Source organism: Panthera uncia, chromosome E1 (assembly GCF_023721935.1).
Source record: "Panthera uncia isolate 11264 chromosome E1, Puncia_PCG_1.0, whole genome shotgun sequence".
Classification (NCBI taxonomy): Eukaryota; Metazoa; Chordata; class Mammalia; order Carnivora; family Felidae; genus Panthera; species Panthera uncia.
Window position 1 is genome coordinate 32846992 of NC_064814.1, and position 27824 is coordinate 32874815.

Sequence of the window (27824 nt, forward strand, 5' to 3'; positions counted from 1 at the left end):
GCTTTCTTGTTAATTCATTAGGAACAAAAACCCATCTGCCTATCATGGACCTCCTTTTTATTAAATCATCTTAAGAAACAAAGCTATCCATATAGCCACAGAGTAAGAAGAGTAGGTAGGTATTTTAATAGGGCTGAAATAACCCATGTAGTAAGATGTTATTCTTGTGTTCATGATAGGAATTCAACACACCTCTTTCGCACCCAAATTCTAATCTCAAATTGTCTTTCTCACCTATCTCCTACTGTATACCTAAATAACTTGCCTCACCACAGTCAAGAAGGTGATTTAAGGCCAAATAAGCTTGTTTCAATATTTGCAACTGTTCTCAAATTAGATAATAGATTTAAATATGTCCTCACTGAATAGAAACAGTTGTACTTATAACCTGGCAGTATTTACCTATAGGAAAAATAGTTACAGGCTTTCTAATGTTCTTGTGTCAATTTGGGTGGCCATACAGGCATGAAAGTGGCTTTATCTGTAGCTGGTTGGTCACTATCCTTATATTAATCCATATTCTGGTTCAGACTTTGTCTTAATACTGCCAGATTTGTTGTCTACCTCCCAGCTCCTCCTTTCCAGTATCTTTTCCTTGGGTGCAAACTGATTAATGGTAATTGAAATAATGGGCAGAAGTTATACTCTAGATGTAACTAGCCTTTCATACTTCTGTTATAGATTTGATTCTGCCTTAAAGGTTTCATGGGGAGAGAGAAAATGCCTCATTCCCTTTTCCATTACCCTGCACAAATACCTAGAGGCAAACAAACCACACTATCCAAAGCTTTTGGTGCAAGCCTCTGAGTGCAAACTTTAATCTCCCAAGTAACAGTGACTTAAGCATAAGATTCCAAAACTCTTTGGAGAAGATTAGTTATAAGGGGAATTCTTTTGTAAGAGTTTGAGTGGGTCTTATTTGTCATATTATTGAAATCATCAGTGGAGCCAGCTATTTGTAATTCATGTCAATTATTTTAATAGTTACTTCAAGATAGTTCATGGCACTATACAAAAAGCAAGATCATGAACATTAAAGCTGACAGAAGGATTGTATGTATGAGGTCCACAAACAATGAGTTCAAATAATCTATTCTCGATTGCTGATCATCTTACAGAGAACAATACAATATTAAAATATATCATCCTCAGTAAATTTAATCTTCACTTAGAAAATCTGATTGTTTACAGGTAAAAAATAGTATTTAGAACTTTCATTTAAAAATACAAACTTTATGCAAATTTAAGAATTTTTAGAATGGGAATTATAAAAGTCAATGCTAAAGAAAATTCTACTTTCAGATAATGTGTATCTTAAAATATTATGAAAAATATTCTTTATTCTGAAAACAATGTCAGGAAAGAATACCTGAGTTCCTCCAAAATCACTAGTTTTAGTTACCCAATTGACATTTTGGTAACATTAATGAGAAAACATTCACAATTTAACACTGCAACCACCTGTCAAATAATTAGGACAGGATAAATGTTCCATATTCATTAGGTCGAACATTACTTACATATTTTTTAAAACATAAGGTTCTTTCATTTAATCTTTTGATAAATTAGATTACACACTTAAGTCTTACTATAATAGTCTAAAATCATTTGGAAACATTTTCCTTAATGTCTAGTCCTGAAAACCCATTCTAATGTCTTTATCAATTGTCAGTGTAACCAAATAAAATTAGTGTTTTGTGGCCTTCATAGTTTATACAACTTAGTATATCTGAAGGTGGGATGAAGTGGCTCCATCTTTCCATTTGTTTATATGGTCTGAGATCACAGTTCTGCACAGTGGACATGTTTTCTCTCGATTAAACCATAAGGTAATGCATTCTTCACAAAATATATGCTGTAAAGTAATTAAGAATTAGATTTTATACTTAACATTTTAATTTTAAAATCATCACATTGCAAAGAATCATACTTTAGAGCTGAAAGGAATTTTGGAGAGCACTAATCCCTTCATTTTACAAATGAGAAAACAAAGTACGACATTCAAGAACACAAAGTGGTATTAGTGGTAGAGCCACTAGTGTTCTTTTGACTATACTATTCAACTACTTTTAATAAGATATAAGCTATCCCTGGGTAATAACTTTAAGATCAAGTATTATGACCTCCTGTCTTAAAGTGTTTGAGAATAACTGCCATAAAGTATAGGAAAGGGACTTACACGATCCAATAACAAATGCTGGCATTCTTAAAGACTAGTAACCAGTTGTTAAGAGTAGCCTGTTTTCAAGTCATTTTCGTATCCAGTCTGCCATCTGAATTATTTTTCCCCCACATACCCTCCTCTGCATACAAATCATTAGAACATAAGGAACAAGGTTTAGCTAATCTACCAAACCCCTGATTATAGGGAAGAAATTTCTAGTATGTGCCCTGAATGCTACTTTATGCTAAACATTGCAGATTTTTCCTTGTAGCTAACATAAATATGACAGAGAAATGCTGTATTTGGTATGCTTAACAAATCTACTTACCTGACAGATGAGCAGAACTGGTTTTTGAAATTCAGCTTGACATACTGAACAAATATCATCCACATCTGAACACTGTCTCTTGCTGGCAGCCACTCCGTAACTCTGTGAAGATAAAAAGTTCTGTTTATCTACAAATCTTTCTTTCCTGTTCCTCAAATACATAGGTGATGCTGTATTTCTCAAATCTCCCTTGAACTAGGCATTTGAAAACTCTGCCGAAGGATACAAACATTTCAAAACTGAACTACGTATGCAGAACCATGTGTGTCTTGGATTGCATGCACCAAGATGAACTCATTAGATACACAATAGGATCTTGGAAGATGGTTAGATTTATTGGATTCCCACATGATAGTGCTAGAAATTCAACAGACTTAAGAGACTAAGCAATCTGAAATATAATTACTATAAAATCTACATTCATGTATTATGTGGCCCATATTGCCAAATAACCCACATATTACCTATAGCAGTGGTTCAAAAGAGTCCATTCAGAGCTTGGCTGCCTGAATGTAAGTCATGTGGAGATAGCTTTAAAAATAGATTTCTGTGCTCCACACTGGAGATTGACTCAATAGGTCCAAACATACTGTTATAATAAGACCCAGGAGTCTAATATTTTAAAGTTCTCTAGGTGAATTGAACGTAAAGAAGTTTTGGGGACCACTGAACATGTCCTGTTACTGAATTTAAAAATAATTTGAATTGTCATCCTTAATTATCACAAGTCAGAGAACACTTAGTACTAGGAAAAAATAAAATTTTACAAAAGAACCAGTAATGCAAAATGTCACAGACAGAGTTGTACTGTCAAAACTAACAGACTAACACAATTTCTTAAATTTTCTTTTCTCCTACTACAGTCCTTAAAAGTTCTTGATCTGTTTAAGATCTTAATAACTTCCTCACCAAATTCAATAGAATGTAGTCATTAACTAGACGTGAGAAGATTTTACAAATGAGATCACCTTTTTGTAGAAATGAGGAAAGGGTGGCTGAAGAGAAGTAAGTACACCCAAGTTCAGTTATGGTAATGAGAGCAAAGCATGACTTGACTCAACAACCTAAAGCTAGGATCTAAACTTCTTTCACTAAATACTGAGAGTTAACAAAATCAAACTAAAATTCAAAGGATAAAAATATTTAAAAGTAAGATTTCTGTTTTGGGTCTGGTGATGTTCAAGATTCCAGAAACAAATCAGGATACTGATGGATGATCCTGGTGCCAATTTACCTTCATTAAAATGTCATTTAGCAGAGTACACTGCAGATACAGAAGCTGACAGCTTTTAAAACAGCACTCCTTGGGCACCTGGGTGGCTCAGTCAGTTGAGTGACTCTTGGTTTCGGCTCATGTCATGATCTCATGGAGGTCGAGCCCCACATGAGGCTCTGTGCTGACAGTGCAGAGCCGGCTTGACATTCTCTCCCTCTTTCTCTGCCCCTCCCCTGCTAGCTCTCTCAAAAATAAATAAGCTTAAAAACAAAACAGCACTCCCGTCTGGGATTTTGCAGACTCCCTTCAGGTGAAGACCTCTCTTAATGGTGATTGCCATTTCTCTGGCAAAGTTAAGGAACATGTGTATATGTGTATTCCTGAGAGACTCAAGAATAAATCAAAGAGTATCAATGACTATGATTTCTCTTTATGCCTTACAGAGAAAGAATATCAAAGTATTTTAGCACAAGCGTTACTAAATTATAGTAAAATGTTGGTACTCCTATAATCAATTGAATAAACTCCATCAAAATGGAATTCTCAATTTTATTATATCTTGTCTAAAGAGAGAAGTCTGAATAGGATGCAGCAAAACTTGTTATTAAATTACTAGCTCTAGGGGCACCTCGCTGGCTTAGCTGGTTGAACGTGCAACTCTTGATCTTGTAGTTGTGAGCTCACTTTAAAAATGAAAAACATTACTAGTTCTATCTAGCCAAAGAGTGTCCACATATAAGTACTGAGAACCTTTGAGACTACTAAATAGCAAATGAGCCTCTCTCTGCAATTTGTAACATCAGTGGAATCACGTAATAATCAAGTTTATAGTTGACACTGGAGTCTCAACTTATTGTTAAATAAATGAGAACTTACTTGAGAACTTGTGCATACAGAATTGACTACTGGTGGGGAAATTTTTTCAGTAAGAAAATTTCAAGGGGTATTTTTGGTAATGAGTTTTTCTCAAATTAACAATGAGCACTCTTACAGGAGCTGAATAAGAACTTAATGGAAGTACACAAACCCACCACTTGTGAATTTTTTAAAAAGGAAGAGGAACAAAAGTTCATGACAAGATTTTTATGGGAATGTATATTCAAGTGATTTGAAGGGCAAAAGGCATATTCAAAAATATAGGCACTGCATCAACTATCAGGTAGTTGTCAACATGCAAGTCATAGAGGGGTGTCTGGATGGCTCAGTCACTTAAGCATCCGGCTCTTAATTAGGCTCAGGTCATGATCTCAGGGTTCATGAGATCAAGCCTGGCATCAGGCTCTATGCTGATAGCACAGAACTACTTGGGATGCTCTCTCTGTCCCTTCCCCATATCCACACATGCTTTCTCTCTCTCTCTCTCTCTCTCTCTCAAAATAAGCATTAAAAAAAAAAGGAACTGATTATAGCCCCATGTGCCAGAGTACTAAAAAAGCATGTAATTATGAAATCCACACCTTTTTTTTTTTAAAGTAAGCTCTACACCCAACGTGGAGCTTGAACTCAAGAACTAAGATCAAGAGTCACATGCTCTGCAAACTGAGCCCACCAAGTGCCCCATGAAATCCATACTTGTAAAATTTATGAACTAAAACATTTTTATAATGAAGAAAGGTAGGGGCGCCTGGGTGGCTCAGTCAGTTGAGCAGTTAACTTCAGTTTGACTTTGGCTCAGGTCATGATCTCATGGTTTGTGAGTTCGAGGTGCGTATCAGGCTTGCTCTTGTTAGTGCAGAGCCTAGTTCAGATCCTCTGTTCCCCCTCTCTCTCTGCCCCTGCCCCACTTGCACTCTCACTCAAAAATAAATAAACCTTAAAAAAAAAAAAAAAAGGTAAAAAGTGTTTTTAACTGATAAAAAGTACTTACTGGTCGTGTAAAAAATATTCGCAAAACCCGTCGGAAAGTTCTCAGATGTCCAAAAAAGTCCAAAAGCTGAAAGAGGAAGTAAGAATTCCTGAATTCAAAGAGCCCTATCTGTTAAACCTAGAGGGGCACCAGGGTGGCTTGGTCAGTTAAACGCCTGACTTTGGCTCAGGTCACAATCTGGAGATTAATGGCTTCAAGCTCCCCATCAGACTCTGTGCTGACACCTCAGAGCCTGGAGCCTTCTTCTGATTGTGTGTCTCCCTCCCTCTCTGCCTCTCCCCTCTTCTCATGCGCATGCTCTCTCTCTCAAAAATATACATCAAAAGGCACCTGGGTGGCTCAGTTGGTTGAGTGTCTGACTTTGGCTCAGGTCATGATCTCATGGTTCTTGAGTTAGAGCCCCACGTGGGGCTCTGTGCTGACAGCTTGAGCCTGGAGCCTGCTTTGGATTCTGTGTGTGTGTCTCTCTCTCTGCCCCTCCCCCACTCATGTTCTGTCTCTCAAAAATAAATAAATGTTAAAAAAAATTTTTTTAATCTATACATATACATTAAATTTTTTTTTTTAAAAACCCCAGAGATTAAAGCTCAAATCCCATCATATCAAATACTGGTATTAATGTAATGCTCATTGCGTATTCACTTCATTGTAAATATATTTAAAGTCCAATTATGGAATATTTTACTCCATTTACTGATTTCAGCCAACTTTTTATCTTCCACTCCTCTCCACCCATTTGCCCATCCTCCCATCCCTTTTATAGATTTCAGCCAACTCTTGACCAAAATGAAGTACATGTGAATAGAGTTACAATTTAGTTAAGACAAATATAACTGTCAAAGACCAGGCACTTTTAAAGTAGCTTTTTAAAAGTTTCATATTAATTTGAGGGGAGGAGGATAGTATTTTTGTGTATGACAGATGCTACTGTTGGGGATGAATATGTTCTATTCTACCCATGCTATCTGGAGCTCCACTGTCCCAATTAAATGTAAGAACCACTAGATTAAGATAAAGACATATATTTACATTTTTCCATTTCTAAACAGATACAGAACCTGTCATTACTTCAAACTAGTGATATAAACTATAAGACAGTCAAGGGGAAAAGCAGTAGTATGTAAAATCTGTCATCATCATATGAATCATACAATGACAAGATTTATAACATTACCTACTTTTAGTATGAGGTAGAGTAAAGCCAGCAATATCCCAAGACTCCGTCTAGTCACATTACCAAACTCCCCATAGCTTATAAAGTAACGAAACCAAACTGGTATGGGAACAAAAGTTCGGTAATACTGACATAATTCTTCTAAAAGCATATACCAGTAACCCTAAAAAGAAAGGAAAAAGAAAACAGGGCTATATAAGCTACTTACATAGCACAAATATTTCATATTGGATTGAGATCATCATGAGTACATAGCACAACTCAATTATAAAATTTTTACTGAATATGAGAAAAAACACATGAAAAACTGCCTGTAGTCAGTTATAAATAACTAATTGATAAAGCCCTGGAGGAGAATGGAAGTACAATCTAAATAGTATTTTTCTATATGTGATGTGAGGATTATTCTGAAGCAATGTAATTCTGATTTTACAGAATTTGGAATAGATTATTTAAGTTCAGGTCTTTGAACAAATGGTCTCTAGTCTAAGGTAATACAGATAATTAAAATTAGGTTATTTAGGAAACTGAAAAGTTATAAAAGAGTCATTTCAACAAAGACTAAATAGTATTAATGTGGTTTGCTAATATTGTTCCAATAAAACATGTTGGTTTCTTACCTTGGATTTAAAAGGCATGATGAAAGAAGGCATCAACAAAATAAGGCATTTTAAGCCCATGAAGAGGAATTTCAGAATGAAGTCTGTAATTCCAACAATCCAAAGTACTTCCCAGAAGCTTGAATGGTCCAAAGTAGGATTTAAAAAAATTAAGCTACCAAGAGAAAAACATCAAAACTTACCAAAACAATATACAAAGGTCAAGTTTTGATAGGGGTTTTAAATTTGCTACCAAGTATTTTACTTTGATATGTAAAAAATGTGAGTTTGGCAAGATGTTAGAGTTCATGTAAATAAAATGGAAGATCATTTTGCTTAAAGGGACTTTTCAAATGTTTGAATTTCAAATCTTTCCTCCATAGAATAAAGAAAAAGAACAGTCTTTCTAGCATGTCATGGCTGGAAAGCTACCCTGTAATCTAAAGAATTCACTAAATACTAGACGTCCACCATTCTCTTCTCAACCAATTCCAATCAGGGTTCCATCTCCTTTCCACTGAATTGGTTTTGTCAAGATCACCAATTCCTTCTGTCTTGCTAAACTCAAAGGTCACTTCTCGTTTTCCATCTTCCCTCCCTGAATTATTTTCTTCTTAGACTTCTAACATCACACTTTCCTAGTTATTCTCATTATGTAACTGATGGTTCCTTAAATATCCTTTGCTGCTCCTCCTCTGATTAATGTCCAGTCCTGGGCCCTCTCCTCTGTCTACACTTTCTTTCCCTGATTAGTCTTCATGAATTCCATGGTTTTTAGGTCTATCAACCATCTGCTGGATACCACCAAAATTTAAAGCCCTAACTTTGACAATGAGCTCATGACATATAGCTACAATCACTTTAAGAGTTCTACATGGCCTCTCAAACTTTACATATTCAAAGCAAAACTGATCTTCCCCTCAAAACCAGTTCTCTTTCCAGTCTTTCCTAGCCCATAAATGAACCACCACCCAGCCAGTTGCTAAAACTAAATCCCAGGGGTCATCCTGGATTCTTACCTCCCATCAACACACCCAATCCAATTTGAGTGGTATTGGTTCCCTCTATACACTGTTTCCTAGATTTGTCCCATCTCTCCCAACTCCGCTAAAACCAGGACTTCTAATCATCGGATTAAAGCTAAAAATTAAGAACACTTCCATCTGACCTGGAAACTTAACAACTATCCTTTAGTAAGTCTTCTTGCTTCTAGAAACAAAGATCATGTGTTCTTACCCACCCCCCCCCCCACAAGTAACTAAGAGAAGTGACAGACATGTTAATTAGCTTGATATAATCATTTCACAATGCATACATATGTCAAAACATCATGTTTACATCCTGGATACATACAATTTTGTCAAAAATAAATAAAAATTTAAAAAGACCACCACCAACACCTAACGGTGTTTAAAACCACTGATTATATAAGTAAAAATTTAAGTATCGAAAACTAAAATAGTACCTGCTATGAGCCAAGGCACTTAGTATACAAATCTGAGTAAGTCATTTAGAGCTTTATCTTGGAAGGAGAGGGACCGGTAAAAATTGAACTCTAACAATAAGTATGTGTAAGTTAAGATATATACAAAGTGCTATGGAATAAATTTTTACATAAAAAATATGATTGTGTATTTGTACCTCAAATTACCTGTAATAAAGTGACTGAGAATGAAAAGTGTAATATAAAAGAACAGAAGATCCTGCTAAGAATACCAGTAACCAAGCACACTGAATCTTGGAGCACCTTTCCTGAAAAATAAACAATTTTATAATTTGTTATTATGAATTATGCCAGAGTTATAAATATCATTTAACTATTTTACTTTAAGGACTAATTTGTGAACTTAGAACATTTTAGTAGATTAATCTTAATAAAAATATAGTTAAATTGTACATCATTGCACTCTATGAATCTTTAGTGAACAGAATATTTAAACAAATTTTTAAATTACAGTTTTCTTCACTATATAAAAACAATACTCACATTACCCAGGTTTCAAAGAAGCCAAATCTACAAAATGACATAAAAGAACCATCCAAGTACAAACTTTACCTCTACTGCTCCCTATTTTTGCCTCCCTGACAAAACCGAACTTTAAAAAATACTAGGTTGTCAGGACTTAGAAAAATAACTAAAAATTTTCAATTCAGTAATATTTTAACAAGGTAATTTGTTATTAATCTTACTTTTAAAATTGTCTTAATTACTAGTTTAATTTAAACCCTGAATTAAATTTTTATGGTTTGGTAGATTCTAACTACAAATATCCAGGTCAGAATGCTGATCCTTTACACAGATACAGCCCTTTAAAGTTGCTTGAAGGTGAAATTTTATAAACTAATCCCATTTTTTCCGGTAACGTATATGACTAATAATTTATAATTTATATTATGGAAAAACTTCTTGGGCATAATTTTCTTTAAAAAAGGGAGCCCTAATAGTTCGATACCCATTCAATGTACATTTTATTGAACTATTTTAGATCTTCTAGGGCAACAGGTGAAGTTTTTAATGATGGTAAAATTTACTCAAAATATGAAGGCACTTAACAAATCAGATCAAATAGTGCATTCTAAACCTTTTAATCTTATCTAGTTTTTCTATCAGGGATTCAACATACAAAGAAAATAAGGTGAAACAATTTATCAGGACAGATCATTTAGATAACAAAATTTAATATATCATGGATGCTATAACATGTTTGTCAAGAAAATGATCTTAATTCCTATTTCTCTCAAAAGTGAGTATATAATTAATTGTACAGAGAGAAACATTTAATGTTTTTTTTAAGTTACTTGTTATACTTACTCTTAGAAAAACCTGATTTACAATGCTTTTGTTTGCATACATAAAAGTTGTAAGCAGCCCAATTCCAAGAGAAATTCCTGTTAGGAAATAAGTTCCAGTTAATTGAAAGAAAAAAAAATCCAAGAGTTAACACAATAACATGAATTTACAGGAAACATACAATTTTCAAAGCTAACAAAATACAGAGGTTCAAGGAGATTACCAATAAGGAAATAAAATTTACTGAATTTAGCAATGAAACATTGCAATGTTTTATTATACCCTACCTGTTATATGCTGCATAACAAGTTTGACACCCAGAATCAAAATATATGGAAGACTTTTGTGCAACCACTTGAAGAGATATCGGAATTCTGAGAAAGAGCTACTACCATGATCTCCAGACTCTGTGGCAGTATCATCAGACTGCCTTGCTTCATTGTGGGAGTGACTCCGTAAGCGACTATGTATACATCCATGAGTACAGCTGTGGACACTTGACCTTATATTTCTGGAGCTTGGATTTTCAGCACATTCTTTAGGTATGGAGTTTATCTGGATATGAACATCTCCAGAATGAAGACAAGAACCTTCTCCTGTCAATCTTGTATGAACACACTGGGAAGCTGAGGCATCCTCACTGCCTGCAGCTCCTGGAGGGCTGTGCAGTTGGCTACAGTTGGCTTGCATGACCCTTGAATACTTTTTCTGTGATCCAGATTTCTTTGCTTCAGGGCTCGGTCTCCTAAAAATAAAAAATCAGAAAATATTCTAAGTGAACAATTAAATACAGGCAATATATTGTTCAGTAGGAATCCTTTATTCACTACAGGACAGGCCAACAGTCCCAGTAGATGAATTATCTTCAGGTTATCTATCACTTTTAACTAGACATCTCTCTTCCCTTAATGTCAAGGCTCTGCTGCAGTACTCAAACTATTTTTTAGGGAACATCTGCTACAAAAAAAATTGAGCTTCAGATGCCCCCTTCTCTAATGACAGAAGGAAACAGCAAAATAGTCAAAGTATGGGTGCCCAGCAGATGTTAATAATGTACTAATACTCATTCATACTTGGATACTTCAGGACATTTACTCTGCCCAACTGAAGCAGTTTCATCTCCGGTGGAGATTCTACATTTCCTAAGAGTAAACAGTATTTTTTAATGCTTTGAAAGGCTAAGGAGAAAAAAAACATTAAATCTTAATGCCTTTTAAAGTATCATCATGGATGGGGCGCCTGGGTGGCTCAGTCAGTTGAGCGTTGGACTTCAGCTCAGGTCATGATCTCATGGGTTCATGAGTTCAAGCCCTGTGTTGGGTTCTGTGCTGACAGCTCGGAGCCTGGAGCCTTTTTCGGATTTTGTGTCTTCCTCTCTCTGCCCCTCCGCTGCTCGTATGCTCTCTCCCACTCTCTCTCGCTTTCAAAAATAAACATTAAAAAAAATTTTTTTAAGTATCATCATGGAGAACTAATAATAAACATTTCACTTAAGTGACCTACAAATTTGCGTTTATGCTGAAATAGCTTTCCCAAGGCTGAAAAGATTTCTGATGATTAATACCAAAAGTATTACCTTCCCCCAGAAAAGAATGCTACCCAAACACCTTTAAATTTGGGACACTTGGGGAGTCGCTATGTAATTGCCAGGTAGGTAACTCTTTAGTCTGTGTAAAGATCATTATATAGTCTGCCCATTAAAAATGCCACCATTGGGGCGCCTGGGTGGCTCAGTCGGTTGAGCGTCCAACTTCGGCTCAGGTCATGATCTCATGGCTTGTGAGTTCGAGCCCCGCGTCGGGCTCTGTGCTGACAGCTCGGAGCCTGGAGCCTACTACGGATTCTGTGTCTCCCTCTCTCTCTGCCCCTCCCCCACTCACGCTCTGTCTCTCTCAAAAATAAATAAACATTCAAAAAAAATTTTTTTTAATTAAAATAAAATAAAATAAAAATAAAAATGCCACCATCATTGGGGGTTGGGAGGTGGGAAAGAAAAAGGACACTGGCAGGAAAGGATCCCTAAATTACCAGTGTGGCAGTCTTCGAAGATGCCAGAGTCGTAATGACAGCAGACGACACGCTGAGCCTTATCCCTGACTGCCGTTTTTATAGGAGGAAGCTAGGATTAATGTCAGGATATGTTCTGCCATTCTATTTCTTTCTGAAGTCTAACCTTTTTTTTTTTTTTTCCAATTACTGTATGGTGGTGTGGTTTTTAAATGATTTTCACTAAAGCCTCTCACCGATGCTCTGAAGCCACAGGTGCTATTTATTCCCTCAAACCTCTGAAGACTGACGTTGGACGGGACAATTTCTGTATCTTTTCCCATAAATAAAAACGTAGAACCTTCCCACTTTCCTCCAAGCACAAGCAAGAAGGGCACGAAAAAGTAAGAAAAATAAACGCACAAAACTCTTCCGGAATCCCCAGGACAGAGTTTTCCACCCACGTTCGAGCTTCGAGTACCTCACTTACTCTCCCAGAGCCCATTCGCCTTGGCCCCTCGCTTCCTCGGCCCGCTTCCCCCAGGCCTTACCTCTCATGACGAAGAGTGAACGGTACTCCCGGCAGCGACTGTGGGGACGGCGGGAGACCCCTCCTCGAGGCCTTCGGTCAAGGCCATCACCTTCAAACCCCACCACCGGCAAACCCAACCGAGCTCGCTGGTGGCGGCGGCGCGCCCGCTCCCCGGACGTCCTCACGCGTGCGTGCCCGCCCCCCGCGCAACGCGTCCTAGGACTGGCTGCGCCAGCGACGCCGCCTGTGGGTGGTGGCTGTGGAGAGGAGTGGGTGCTGCCTGGGGACTTCCTGCAGGCGTCTGCATTAAACAATAAGCGGCCGTCACCTATGTGCGTGTTTCTGTGTAATCCGCCACATGCCTCAGAGATCTGGACGTTTTGAGATTAAACGTATTTTGGCTTCGGGAACCTGCTCTCGGAGGAGAGGCCTGACGTTGGTGGTTGCCCTAGGCCGGCCCCAGCTCGTCCCGTGGGGTCCTGGGCGCCTCCCCTCTGGAGGCAGGCCACCCCCCTGGTCCGCTTCGCGCTCGTCTCCTGGGACCTGAGTTGGAGGAGCCACGTCTGCAAGGGGCTCGGGCGTCTCTAGAATAGCGGGGCGGAGCGAGAGCTTTCGGGTGTGGCGAGCTTAAGCCCTAACAGAGTTGTGGCTGGGCGGTGAAGTTTTAAGTGAACTGGGTTTTCGTTACTATCCTAAAGTTGCACTGTGTGAACTAGGCTCTGCCAAAATCCGAGCAGAGAAGCAAAGAAATCGGAAAGAGATTTGGCGGTGGAAGTGGGAGATTTAAAAACGGTCTTGTATGAGGTATAATAGGAACTCTGCTATTTTCGCTATAAGTTCTAAAATGAAAAGTTTTTTTAAGAAAAAGCTTAAACAAAACAAAAGAAACGGAAAAGCCCACCTCTTGAGCCCTGGCCAAAATGATATTAAATGTATTCCGTGAATCTCCCCCATCTCCTCACAGCGATCAAAAGCCTTTACATTCTGAACCGAAAGCGTTTTACCTTTAATTTATAGAAATTGACGTCAAGACTAAATAATAGTCTTTCTCCAGTCTCGAAATTAAATATTCCATACCATGTGCACTGAACTTACTTGGCAAGGGCTTTTCTTTCCTCACTACAAGAGACAATAAATGTGCACATATATATATGTTATGAGTTGACCATCTAGTGGAAAAAGTGGTACTTTGTCTTTTTATTGGTCACTACCTGATTTAAAATCATTCACAACTTTGCCCAAGTTAGTTTAGTGGTTTGTACTTTCTGAGGCTCCTTAATCATGAGCTTCTTTGCACTTTATTTTTTCCTGTATCAGAATACAACTGAGTCCAGTGTTTAACCTCAATTATGCACTTTGAGGCTGTAACATAAATCAGATTAGTTCTATCACCAAACTATTTGCCTTGGTTAGAGAGGCACTCTGTACTCCCCCTTCCCCCCCCCCTCCCCTGCCATTGGCATTAGATCTGCTTCTTACTGTTGATTAAGATACTGGTGTGTGTGTGTGTGTGTGTGTGTGTGTGTGTGTGTGTGTGTGTGTTTTAAACAAAAGTCTTCCTGACAAATTAGGTTTCTGGGTCAGTAAGGCTGTCTTAGCCCATTTGAGCTGCAAAGCTATAAACAACAAATTTATTTCTCACAGTTCAGGAGCCTACGAAGTCCAGCAAGGTTCTGGCAGATTTGGTGTCTGGTAAGTACTTGTTTCCTTCAGTATCTGTTTCCTAGTCTTTTTGCTGTGTCCTCATATGGTGGAAGGGTGGAAGGAGCTCTTTGGAATCTCATTCGTAAGAGCTCTGCCCTCATGACATAATCACCTACCTTCACCTCCTAATACCATCACATTGGGTGTTAGGATTTCAATGTATGAATTTTGCAAAGGACACAAATACTAGGACTGTAGCAAAGGCTGAGAGCCAGGTTCTGGACTGCAGTGAATTTTTCAAGGAGACTTATCTGTGTATATATTCTCTCATTCCAGCAACAATACAACATGGATATTTTTACTTTAAACTTTAAAATGTATGATAATTTAGGGAAAGAGAAAGAGAGTCAGTCTTACTTAATCCAGCTATAGCTACAATGTGGCATCAATCTGTTTTAGTACATTGATAGTTTTAGTACATTAGGTACATTTTAAATTTAGTACATTTATACACCCCACTGTTAAATTCTCATTTTAACATATTCATAACACATTACAGATGTATTAGTACAGATTGAAAGTTTAGTATACTTGGAACTACATTCTACTCAAACAACTTCACTGAAAAGTAACGTTTGAAGAAGAGTACTGAATTGATGACAATATTTGACAATGAAAGACTTATCTCATAAATTTTCTTTCCACTAGCATCTAGAATGTTGGAAATGAATTAATTAAACAGCATTTAATGAGTACTTACTAAATGTCAATAATTGTTCTAAATGTTGGAGAGATAGATATTTTAAAAGGTATAGTCCCTCTCCCACAGTGAAGTAAGTAGGTAAACAAGACTCTAAACAAATAATTATAGTGTACTGGAATAAACACTATAATTGAAGGTTGTAGGAGATGCAGTGGAAGCAAGAAATGGAGCATTTAACTTTGTCAGGCAGGACCTGCTTCATTAAATTTGTGGTGTTTGAGATGAATCTTGAAGAATGTGTTGAAATTTGGTAAGATACAAGCAGTAACAGGACATTCCAGATAGAAACAACATCAGGTGGAAAGGCATGTTATTGAAATACTATGGCCCTTTGAAGGACTTAGTTTTTTGTTTCTGAAAGAGTAGGGTGCATATGAGGGAATAGTAAGAGTAAGTAACATTTTAATAGTAAGAGTAAGTAAGATTTTGTGGATCTCGTTTAGGAATTCATTCCATAGTTTATTCTAATGGCAAAAGGAAAACTATTGAGTTTTAAGCAGCAGAGGTTTTTTTATGTTTTTTGTTTGTTTTTTGTTTTTATTTGTGTTTAGAGAGAGAGACAGAGCATGAGTCTGGAAGGGTCAGAGACAGAGGGAGACACAGAATCTGAAGCAAGCTCCAGGCTTCGAGCTGCCAGCACAGAGCCCGACATGGGGCTCGAACCCACAGACCTCAAGATCATGACCCGAGCCGAAGACAGACACTTAACCGACTGAGCCACCCAGGCACCCTGAAATAGTAGAGTTTTGTGACAAGATTTGCATTTTCTGAAAAATTCACATGCTGATCATTTATAGCAATACAAGCTCAGGAGATTATTCCGAATAGTTGGAAGTAGGAGATGAGAAGCTCTTAAACTCCTCAGTAAAATGGGATTCATGAGATTGGAGGGGTTAAAAGAAGATAGAATCATAGAATCAATAGGATTAAGTGTAAATTGTGGCAGTTATGCCCTCCTTCTCAAGCCAATTGTTCATGCCCACCTATTCCATACTCTTGGGTAGTCCCCTCCCAGACTGACTAACTCATGTGACTTGCTGTGGCCATTGGGATAATAGCAGTTGTAATTTAGCAGGGACTTGAAGGATGTTTGCACATTTGGGACTTGCCGTTTTATTGTTGACGACCCTTCTGCCACCATGTAATCAAATCAGTTTCGCTTCCTAGAAGATGAAGGACCACTTGGAGAGAGGCCCCAAGTGTCCCACCTATCTCAACCTTCCCATTTGAGGCCCCAAACATATGTGTGAGGCCATCCTAGACTGTCCAGCCCCAACTAAGATGGTTCAGACCAGAAGAATCAGCTAGTCAACCCACAGAATCACAGGACATAATAAATATTTACTTTTAGCCCTCAGATTTGGAGCAGTTTGTTTCATAACAAAAGTTAACTGATACCCTAAACGACCACGTAGATGTGGATTGGATAAGAAGTCATCTAAGATGAATCTCTCCTTTGTAGCTTGAGTGGGTGGATAAATCAATATTGGAAAGCTATGAATATTAGAACAAGTAAATTGGTGGTATTACCAAAGGTAATGAGAAATACGTATTTTTAAAGACAAGTTTTGGGAGGGATAACAATAAATTCAGTTGTGGAAATAGAATCTTAGGAGTTCTTGGAATATACAGGTGAAGATATCCATTGACTGTGATATAAAGATCTGGAGATCATAACTTTGGAGTAAAAGCTGTGGCTTTGAATGACATTGACCAATTCTCATTTATTAGTTTTGGGAGCTTTCTTTGTAGATTCCTTAATATTCTGTACTTAGACATTGTTGTCTATTACCAGATACAGCTTCTAACTTTCTAATCTGTATGCTCTTTATTTCTTATTGTATTGGTTTGAACTGCCATTACATGTTGAATAGGAATGGTGAGAGTAGATGTCCTAGTCCTGTTCCTGATTTTAGGGAGAAAACAGGAAAAATAGTCTTTTACTATTAAGTGTTACCTATAGTTTGGTTTTTTTTTTCTTTTTTTTTCTTTATTTTGTAGTTAGGGAAGTTCCCTTCTTTTCTTAGATTACTAAGTTTTTATCATGAATAGATGTTGAATTCTGCCAAATGCTTTTCCTGCCTTTATTGAGAAATCAGTTTTTCTTCTTTAGTCTGTTAATATGATGAATTATGTCAGTTAATTTTTAAATGTTGACTCAGCCTTGCATTTCCAGAATAAAACACATTAGGTTGTAGTATATTATCTTTTTCACATGTTGCATTTTTTTTAAACTAATATTTTGTGGTGGATTTTTGCATCTATGTTTATGGGAGGTATTGCCTTTCTTATAATGTGTTTATCTGGCTTTGGTAACAGGGATGTGTTTCTGAATTGGAAATGTTTCCCCTTTTCCTGTTTTCAGAAAAGGTTGTATAGATTTAGTATTATTTCTTACACTATGATTTGGTAGATTGATGGTGAAGCCACTTGGCGTATAATTTTCTTTATAGAGAAGTTTTAAATTACAGATTTAATTGCTTTAATATTTACAGGATTATTCAGGTTATGTATTTCTTCCTAAGTGAGCTTTGGCAATTTGTGCCTATGGATGAATTGTGTAATATTCTCTTAAATATCTGTAGTGTCTGTGATGATGTTACCCTTTCATTCCTAATTTTGGTAATTTGTGTCTTGTTTTTTTGGGTTTTTTTTTTTTTTTTTTTTTTTTTTTTTTTTTTTTTTTTGGTCAGTATAGCTAGAAGTTTCTAGATTTTGTTAGTATTTTCAATAAAATTTGTTTTATTTTGGTATTACTTCTTTTTCTCTGTTGTTTTCCTATTTTGAACTTTACTGATTTCTGCTCTTTATTATTTCTCATCTGTTTTGTATTTACTCTTTATATGGTTTCTAAAGGTAGAAGTTTGTTTGTTTGTTTTTAAGTAGGCTTTCTGCCCAATGTGGGGCTTGAATTCATGACTCTGAGATTAAGAGCCTCATGTTCTATTGACTTAGCCAGTTAGGCACCCCTCTAAAGGTAAAAGTTTAGATCATTGATTTGGGATCTCAAATTGGTTTCCATACAACACCCAGTGCTCATCCCAAAAGGTGCCCTCCTCAGTACCTATCACCCACCCTCCCCTCCCTCCCACCCCCCATCAACCCTCAGTTTGTTCTCAGTTTTTAAGAGTCTCTTATGCTTTGGCTCTCTCCCACTCTAACCTCTTTTTTTTTTTTTTTTTCCTTCCCCTCCTCCATGGGTTTCTGTTAAGTTTCTCAGGATCCACATAAGAGTGAAAACATATGGTATCTGTCTTTCTCTGTATGGCTTATTTCACTTAGCATCACACTCTCCAGTTCCATCCACGTTGCTACAAAGGGCCATATTTCATTCTTTCTCATTGCCATGTAGTACTCCATTGTGTATATAAACCACAATTTCTTTATCCATTCATCAGTTGATGGACATTTAGGCTCTTTCCATAATTTGGCTATTGTTGAGAGTGCTGCTATAAACATTGGGGTACAAGTGCCCCTATGCATCAGTACTCCTGTATCCCTTGGGTAAATTCCTTGCAGTGCTATTGCTGGGTCATAGGGTAGGTCTATTTTTAATTTTCTGAGGAACCTCCACACTGCTTTCCAGAGTGGCTGCACCAATTTGCATTCCCACCAACAGTGCAAGAGGGTTCCCGTTTCTCCACATCCTCACCAGCATCTATAGTCTCCTGATTTGTTCATTTTGGCCACTCTGACTGGCGTGAGGTGATATCTGAGTGTGGTTTTGATTTGTGTTTCCCTGATGAGGAGCGACGTTGAGCATCTTTTCATGTGCTTGTTGGCCGGGATCTTATTTTTTGACATGAGCATGTAATTTTATGCATTTCCTTCTAAGCACTGCTTTGGCTGAAGCTCATAAATTTTGATATGTTGTATTTTTATCTGAATTCAGTTCAAAATATTTTCTAATTTCCCTGTGTTGTCGTCTTTGACCCATGGGTTACTAGAAGTGTGTTAATTTTCAAATATTTGTGACTTTTCTAGATATCTTTCTGTTATTTGTTTCTCATTTAATTCTGATATATTCAGTGAATGTACTTTCTATGATTTCAATTCTTTAAATTTTGTATTATGACCTAGAATATGATATGTCTTTTAAAAAATATTTTATTTTTAAGTAATCTCTACACCCAACATGGGGCTGGAACCCCAAGATCAAGAGTCACATGCTGTGCCAATCAAGTCAGCGAGGCACCCCTAGAATATCATATGTCTTGGTAAATGCTCCAGGTACACTTGAAAAGAATATATCTTCTGCTCTTGTTAAGGTAGAGTGTTCTACAAATGTTTTAGGTCAAGGTGGTTGATGGTGTTGTTCAGGTCTTCTCAATCTTTGCTGACTTTCTGTCTACTTATTCTGTCCATTGCTGAGAGAAGTCTCCGGCACCTGGGTGGCTCAGTTAAGCATCTGACTTGGGCTCAGGTCATGATCTCACAGTCCATGAGTTCAAGTCCCACGTTGGGTGAGCTCTAGTCCCACTTCAGGTGAGCTCATGCCCTGCTTCAGATGAGCATGGGCCCCACTTTGGGTGAGCATGGGTCCTTCTTTGGGTGAGCATGAACCCCGCTTCATATAAACATGAGCCCCGCTTCAGGTGAGCCCCACTTTCTCTCTCTCTCTCTCTCTCTCTCTCCCCCCCTCTCTCTCCCTCTTTCTCTCTGCTTACTTGCATCCCCTATGTCTCTCTCTCAAAAAAAAAGAAAGAAACATTGAAGTCTCCAAGTATAATAATAAATTTGTCTGTTTATCTTTCCAACTCTTTAGTTTTTGCTTCATGTATTTTGAAGATATATATTTTTATAATTTTTGTAACGTTTATTTATTTTTGAGACAGAGACAGAGCATGAATAGGGGAGGCTCAGAGCGAGAGGGAGACACAGAATCCGAAGCAGGATCCAGGCTCTGAGCTATCAGCACAGAGCCTGACACGGGGCTCAAACTCACAGACTGTGAGATCATGACTTGAGCCGAAGTCGGACGCTTAACCAACTGAGCCACCCAGGTGCCCCTGAAGATGTATTTTTAGGTCCATACACAATTACAATTTTTTTTCACACTTACAATTCTTATGTCCTCTTGGCAAATTGATCCTTTTAACATTGTTTAACATTGTATAATATCCCTCTTTATCCATGGTGATACGTAGCAGCTCCACTTCTTTTGACTAGTGTTTTTCCCATCCTTTTACTCCTAATCTATCAATAGGTTGCTTATTTTATTTTAGTTGAATCTTAAAAAAAAAAAAAAAAAAAAACCTCATTCTGACAACTTTTTCTTTTAATTGGTATGTTTCGACTATTTACATTTAGTGTAATAATTGATGCTGTTGGACTTAGGTTACCCTTTTATTAATTGTTTTCTGTTTGTGTCTTCTTTTTAATTTTTCTCTTTCACCTTTTCTGCCTTCTTTTAGATTGTGTGGATACTTTTAGTATTCCATTATAATTTGTCTATTAGTTTTTTGGTTATTTGTTTAAAAAATTTTTTTTAATGTTTATTTATTTTTGAGAGAGAGAGAGAGAGAGAGTGTGTGAGCAGGGGAGGGGCAGAGAGAGAGGGAGACACAGAATCTGAAGCAGGCTCCAGGCTCTGAGCTCTCAGCACAGAGCCCAACATGGGGCTCAAACTCATGAGCTACAACATCATGACCTGAGCTGAAATCAGCCACCCAACCAACTGAGCCACCCAGGTGCCCCTGGTTATCTGTTTAGAAACACTTTTTCATTTTCTAATTTTTAGTTGTGGTAAAATACACATAACATAAAGTTTACTATTTTTAACTATTTAACTATTAACTATTTTTAGGTGTATAGTTCAGTATTGTTAAGTATATTCACACTGTTGTGCAACCATTCCTCAGAACTTATGCATCTTGTGAAACTGAAACCCATTAAGTAATAACTCCCCATTTTCCTTCTTCCCAAGCTCTGGCAAACACCATTCTATGTTCTGTTCCTATGAATTTGACTCCTCTAGATACATCATACAAATGGATTTATACAGTATTTGTCTTTGTGACTGGCTTATTTCACTTGGCATAATATCCTCATAGTTCCTTTATGTTGTAGCAGGTATTAGAATTTACTTCCTTTTTAAGGCTGAATAATAATCCACTTTGTGTACTACATTTTGTTTATTCATTCATCTGCTGATGGACACTTGGTTCCTTCCACCTTTAGGCTATTTTGAATAATCTGCCATAAATATGGGTATACAACTATCTCTTTGAGATTCAGCTTTCAGTTATTTTGGATATACCCCAGAAGTGGAATTATTATATCAATTTTTAATTTTTTGAGGAACTGCCATACTGTTTTCCTTAGTAACTACACTATTTTACATTATCTCCAACAGTATACCAGAATTTTAATTTCTCTACATCTTCACCACACCTGTTATTTTTTCCCTTCATTTCTTCCCTCCTTCCTTTTTAAAATAGTAGCCATTGTGTTAGATGTGAGGTGATATCTCATTGTTGTTTTCTTTTATACAGCTTTATTGAAATATAGTTGACATGTAATCATTATGGTTTGATTTGCATTTCCATAACGATTAATGATGTTGAGCATCTTTTCATATGCTTATGTTAGCCATTTGTATATGTTTTTGGAGATAATTGTTTTTAATGGTTCTTTTAATGATTATACTATACATCCCTAACCTTTCACAGTTTACTTCAAGTAAAATGTCAGAATCTTATATCCGTATAGGTGCCTTTGTTTTCCTCCCTTCTGATTATCATGTTGATTGCATTTCTGTCATTTGAAAACTACATCAAATGATGTTATAATTTTTGCTTATAATAGTCATACAAATTTTAGAGAAATTTAGTGAAAAAATAGCCTTTTATATTTATCTACCTATTTAGATTTATTTTGCTTTTCTTTCATTCCTAAAGTTCTAAGTTTTCTTCTTAAGGGAATCTTAGGGAATCAAAAGGGTATCATTTCCCTTTATCTTGAAGAACTTCTATTTCTATTAGTGCAGGGCTCCTGGAAATGTATTCTCTTAGTTTTCCTCATTCTTATAATGTTGTTACTTTCATTAATGAAAGATACTTTGGTTGGTAACTAATTTTGGTTAGATAGTTTCAGCATTTTACAGATACCTCATTGTTTTTACTCTCCAAGGTTTCTAATGAGAAACCCATAGTCATTCAAATCTTTGTTCCTTTGTATGTTATGTCTTATTTTCCTCTAGCTGGTCTCAAGATTTTTTTCTTTATCTTGAGTTTCTAGCAATTTTTGTTGTTGTTTAATTGAGGTATAATTGACATACGACATTATTGTTAGTTTCAGGTGTACAACGCAATGACTCAGTATTTGTATATCCAGCAATTTTATAATGATGTCTTTGGGAGTGGTTTTTTGTGAGTTTATCCTGTTTGAGATTCACTCAGATTCAAGAATCTCAGTGGATCTGTAAATTTACATCTTTTACCAAATTTTGTGGAGTTTTTGGTAATTATGTCTTCAACAACATTTTTTTTGTGTGCTCCAATCTCTCCTACAGTAGGTTGACTAATGGCTACCAAAGGACATCAAGACTTAATCCTAGAACTTAAAATATTACTTTATTTGGAAAGTGGGTCTTTGCTAATGTAATTAAGTTAGGGATTTTTGAGATAAGGCAGTTACGTTGGATTTTTTAAGTGGGCCCTAAATGCCATCACAAGTGTCCTTATAAGAGAGAAGCAAAGGAGGTAACACAAAAAGGAGAGGGCAGTGTGAAGATGGAGTAGAGGGAGAAATGACCACAAAAGCTAAGGAATGCTGATAGCTACCAGAAGCTAGAAGTGGGCAAAGAATGGATTCTCTCCTAGAGCCTCCAGAGGAATTGCAGCCCTTCTGACACCTTAATTTCAGACTTCTGGCTTCCAGAACAGTGAGAAAATGGTTTCTGTTGTTTCAAGGCACATAGTTTGTGGTAATTTGATATAGCATCAACGGGAAAGTAATATACCTCCAATGTACCTTTACATAGAAACTAATGCCCCTTTCTGGAACTCCAGTGAATGAATGTTAGACAGTGTGATATTGTCCCACAGGACCCAGAGGCTGTCTTCATTTTCTTTTCAATCCTTCTTCCCCCCTCTATTCTTCAGACTAGATAGTTTCTGTTGGTCTATCTTCAAGTTCCTCTATCACCTTTATCCTATTATTGATCTTATCCAGTGAAGTTTTTTATTTTGATATATTTCTCAGTTTTATAATTTCTATTGGTTTCTTTTCCATAATTTCTTTTTCTCTGCTGAGAACTTCTGTCTTTCCATTTTTAAGCATGTTCACTTCTATCTTACAGAGCATAATGATAATAACAATGTGATATAATAACAAATATATATTTGGTTTCTGCCCCTGGTTCCTGATAGAGCTTCTAAAACCATTTTAATTTCCTGACCGATGGGAATGATAGGAATATCTTACACAGAGGTTTAAACCCTTTGGAATTTCCTGGGTGGTAGGAGCATCCTTTGTTCTAATGAGGTGACTCTTGGTTAGCTCCTGGATAGTTTCAGGATTGGGGCTGGTCATCAGGAATACCAAGCCATGATTAGTTTAGTCCTTTCAGTCCTACCCTCCATCCTCAGGAAAGGGAAGAGAAGATGGAGACTGAGGTAACATTGAATCATACCTACATGATGGAGCCTCCATAAAAATCCCTAAACTACAAGGAGAGCTTCCGGGTTGCTGTACACATCCACTTGCCAGGGAGGTGGTGTATCCCAATCCCATGGGAGCAGATGCTCCTACACATGGGACCTTTTTAGATTTCACCCTGTTTACCTCCTCATCTGGCTGCTTGTATTCATTATAACATCCTTTATAAAAAACTGGTAGACATAAGTAAATCTGTCCTTGAGTTTTGTAAGCCATTCAAGCAAATTCCTAATTCTGAGGGGATGATTATAGGCCCCCTTAACTTTGTAGCCAAGTCAGACAAAAATCTGGGCCCCTTGGGGACTCACTCATTACTTGTGACTGGCATCTGAATTGAGGGTAGTCTTATGGGACTGAGTCCTTAAGTCTGTGGAGTCTGACATTAAGTTATAGGATACCCAGTAGTTATCCAGAGTTGGAAAATTAGGTGATGTGCTTAAAAAAAAAAATCTTCATACACTTGGTGTCAGAAGTGTTCTGTGGGCAGAGAAACAGTTTTTCCTTTAGTTGGTGTTAGAGAAATGAGATTTGCTAAAATGGCCCTTGGCTCAAGGAAACATGTGGTGTATGAAGAGAAAGGATGAAAGGATGGGGATGAGGAACCTCTGATCCCAGGATGGCTACCTAATTACCCATGGTATGAAACTGCAGCTGCACTGCAATCAGTTACTAAAGGTAAAAATTACCATTGGAATTTAGAAATGATGGTAGACCCAACCCCTGTAGAGTTGGCTTACTGTGGATATGTAAGGAAATGCAAAATAATAAGAAACATATTAACTGTACAATCCCTTGGTTATTGTTATCTGTAATATCTAAAGTGAAAGAAAGTGTGGTTAGGCTTTGATGCTAGACCAAGCTCAGGTTTTGATTGGTGTGAGCTTCGTCCACTAGCCTCAGAGCTGCCCACAAAGGGAAAAAATATGCCAGAACAAAAGAAATTGCCTCTAATACCTCTGGTTGCCAACAAGGTAGTCAACATGGGGGGAAGGCAAAACCAAGAAACTACTGAGAACAGTGGGTATAGTGTAGGACTTGTCTCATTTTGTAGGTCAGTATCATCAGCTTTCTGAAGAACCTTTACTCAAATGGATTGTAAGAGTAACTAAATTAGGAGAAGTATCTTTGGTTTTAAATACTGCTGAGTGGAAGAGTTTGTTTGGGCTGGTACAGGACCCGAAGCTCACTGTTAAACAATCACAGATGGCTATACATGATTCAGACACACAGGTGGTTATTCCCAAGGGAACATTCATCCTGGTGGACTGGTTAAAAGCCACTGTGAAGTGTGTTTGTCTGAGAAAGCGGGGGACTGTCTAACTCCTCCTATAATTGCCAAGTGGAACCAATCCCAAATGAAGCAGCTGATGTGCTTTGTATGCAAGCCATGTGGGACTGGATCTATGATGACTGGTATATTCACTTGATGAATATGCTCATTACTCAAGTTATGGTAGATGCTGTGATTAGGGAGGCCTCTGTTGTAGGGGCACTCCATGTAACTTTACTGTTGCAAAAATCAAACAACATGATGAAAAGTCCTATCAGATTTGCTGTATGAGCTTCCCAGTGTAAGTTTTACTGAAAACAAGATCTTTAAAGTAATTAACAAGAAAAGCAGGGAAAGACAGAGGGGAGAGTCAGGGGACTTGTCTCAGCAGAGTGGAAGTTTATGGATGGTTATTGAGAAAAGGGAGGAGTGTGGTGGACACTGATGATGTTGAAACAAAGGTGTTGATACAGCACTATCAAAGTTGGGTGGACCAGTGGGATTCCCTATTAGTCCCTCAATGTTGAAAGGCCCCAAACAAGTCTGCTTCATTTACCTCAGTTTGGAGGAACTTAAAAAGCTAGAAGGTATAGATTACAATGAAAAACCCTACCCAGAATTGCTTGGGGTGATGGTTAGCTGTATTAATCAGGGTGAAGATTTAACTCTAGGGGCCCAAATCCTCTGGCCCGACCCCTGAGGCCATATGAACTTGTGTGGGTAACGTGATCAGGGAATAGAGAAATTTCTGGTACTCCTTTGCAACAGAGCTCCATGCACTGTGCTATGGAAACATGTTTATGAAGCCCTAACTTGGACTACAGTCAGATTGAGAAAATACATAAGAGTTGATGGGATTATAAAAATTAGAATGTTGAAGCAGGCTTTATGTAAAGAAATTGTGTCTCCTCTATCTGAATGTTTTATAGGAATGAATATTAGGTATGACTGGGGAACACCTTCCATAGTTCATGTTATAAAACCAGAACGTGTTAATGAAATCTGAATGGAAGCTACAGCTAAGAATGTAAAGGCTGATGGGATTAAGGTGAAAGTTTGGAGGAGAATTGATGTTTCAACAGGCCTTATGTGAAGTGATTGTGCCTCTACCTGATTGCATTATGGGGATGAATATCATATCTGATTGGGGAATATTTCAGCTACCTATTATTATAAAATAGAAGGCATATAAATCTGCCCTTCAAGCAATATTAATTGGACATGCTAAATGAAAATTAATGTTTGCATGAATCCAAACAATATAAAGTAGAAGCTGGAGTGCTGATATGGACAAATTCTTTGCGCAGTAACTGTATGTGGAGCATTCAGTGGGGCTTATCACAAAAGCCTAGGAGCACCTCTTAGCACTGACTATTGGGACTTTGGTCTGATGAATTTCCATTTGAAGGGCAATTAGTAGGTTACTATCAGACATTAATTAAAATGGCCATTGTGGGGTGTCTGGGTGGCTCAGATGCTTGAGCATCCAGCTCTTGATTTTGGCTCAGGTCATGGTCTCACAGTCGTGGGATCGAGCCCCATATCAGGCTCTATGTTGCGTGTGGAGCCTGCTTGAGATCCTTTTTCTCTATCCCTCTGCCCCCCCACCCCACTTCATGCATGTACGTGTGCTCTCTCACTCTCTCAAGAGAAAAAAACCAAAACACTGCCCTTGTGACTAAAGACATAAAATAATCTTGAAACCTAAAATGCCTTTGATGTCTTGGTTGATGTTGGAAAAACACTATACTGGGGAAGGCAGTGCCCAGAACAGTTCCATAATAAACTGGAAATGGTTTATTCAGGGTCATGCTACCTGTGGAATGCAAGGATGATGTATTCACAAGTAGGGGGCCTCTTTTCCCCTAGGCCTGACTTTGAAACTGTGTGAAGAGCTGCCAGATTCTGTCATCACTTGGATTGTGCCCAATAAACATCTCTCAGCTGACCAACAAATATCTCCTTGGTTCATGGATGGTAGTTGTAAAGTAAATGGACAACATTCTGTTTGGAAAACCACCACTCTGATCTGGAAGATAAAAATCAGCTAGGTGGGCTGATTTGTATACTGTTTTCTTAGCAGTGGTGGAAGAATTAAACAATGAATGATAACAATCTCTGTATTTCATTTTTTACCAACTCATGGATGATGGCCAATTAAAACCTGATACTCTGGATCCTATTAAAATCCTCTGAAGAATATTGATTTTTATTGTTGTCTTCAGCAGTCAGTTATCTTGGTTGGATTGAGACTGCAAAGTCTATTTTGACTTTTTTTCCCTTATGGATTCTAATGTTAGGACAGTTTCCAAGGCCTATGCAGTGTTCTTTTAGATCTGTCCTACATTTGTACTACTCAGGGGCTAGTCTTGGACTTGTGCTTTGCTTTATATTGCCATTCAGTTCTCAAGGAGTTTACTATGCTGCTTTGGGGTGCTCTGTGTATGTGTACTTCAGAAGTGAGCTCTGGATATATTCTGATTTGTGCACAGAACTAAGAGAACCCTTCTCCAGCTCTCTCCTCTGTGAGATTCTCTTCAGCCTCCTGCCTCTGTCCTATAGCTGGAATGATGGGTTTTATTCTCTAGGAGTTTTACTTGCCCGTGCCACAGCAAGAGGGAAAAATGGGGATTTCTTCCCCACAACTCTTTAAAATCCAGGGACCCATTTTCTGTTTCTCTGTCTATAAAGACAGGTTTTTTTTTTAGGAGTTGTAGCTGCCACAGCCTCTCTGGGCACCCACCCGCCTGTAAAATTCTCTCTCCAGCCACCCCCATTCCCGACACACACACACACACACACACACACACACACACACACACACACACA

The 27824-nt window shown here is 37.6% G+C and overlaps 2 protein-coding genes across 3 annotated transcripts in view; one reads left to right on the forward strand and one right to left on the reverse strand.

The window, feature by feature from the left end:
* Nucleotides 1–27824, forward strand: part of RPS6KB1 (ribosomal protein S6 kinase B1) — a 112403-nt gene that overhangs the window by 43731 nt on the left and 40848 nt on the right. The window contains exon 15 of the mRNA XM_049636524.1: nt 14302–14349. Coding sequence (XP_049492481.1) covers nt 14302–14349 — 48 coding nt within the window. The remainder of the gene's footprint in view (nt 1–14301; nt 14350–27824) is intronic.
* RNFT1 (ring finger protein, transmembrane 1) lies at nt 956–12902 on the reverse strand. Of its 2 annotated transcripts, XM_049636527.1 has the most exons (10): nt 12677–12902; nt 11350–11559; nt 10427–10884; nt 10161–10237; nt 9000–9100; nt 7370–7523; nt 6754–6912; nt 5576–5641; nt 2493–2594; nt 956–1855 (listed from the first exon to the last, which is right to left on the reverse strand). In XM_049636527.1, the coding sequence occupies exons 3-10, from the start codon at nt 10827–10829 to the stop codon at nt 1721–1723; spliced, it is 1197 nt and encodes a 398-aa protein (XP_049492484.1). In that variant the 5' UTR covers nt 10830–10884; nt 11350–11559; nt 12677–12902; the 3' UTR covers nt 956–1720. The 2 variants fall into 2 exon arrangements, with proteins under 2 accessions (XP_049492484.1, XP_049492483.1); XM_049636526.1 differs by lacking the exon at nt 11350–11559.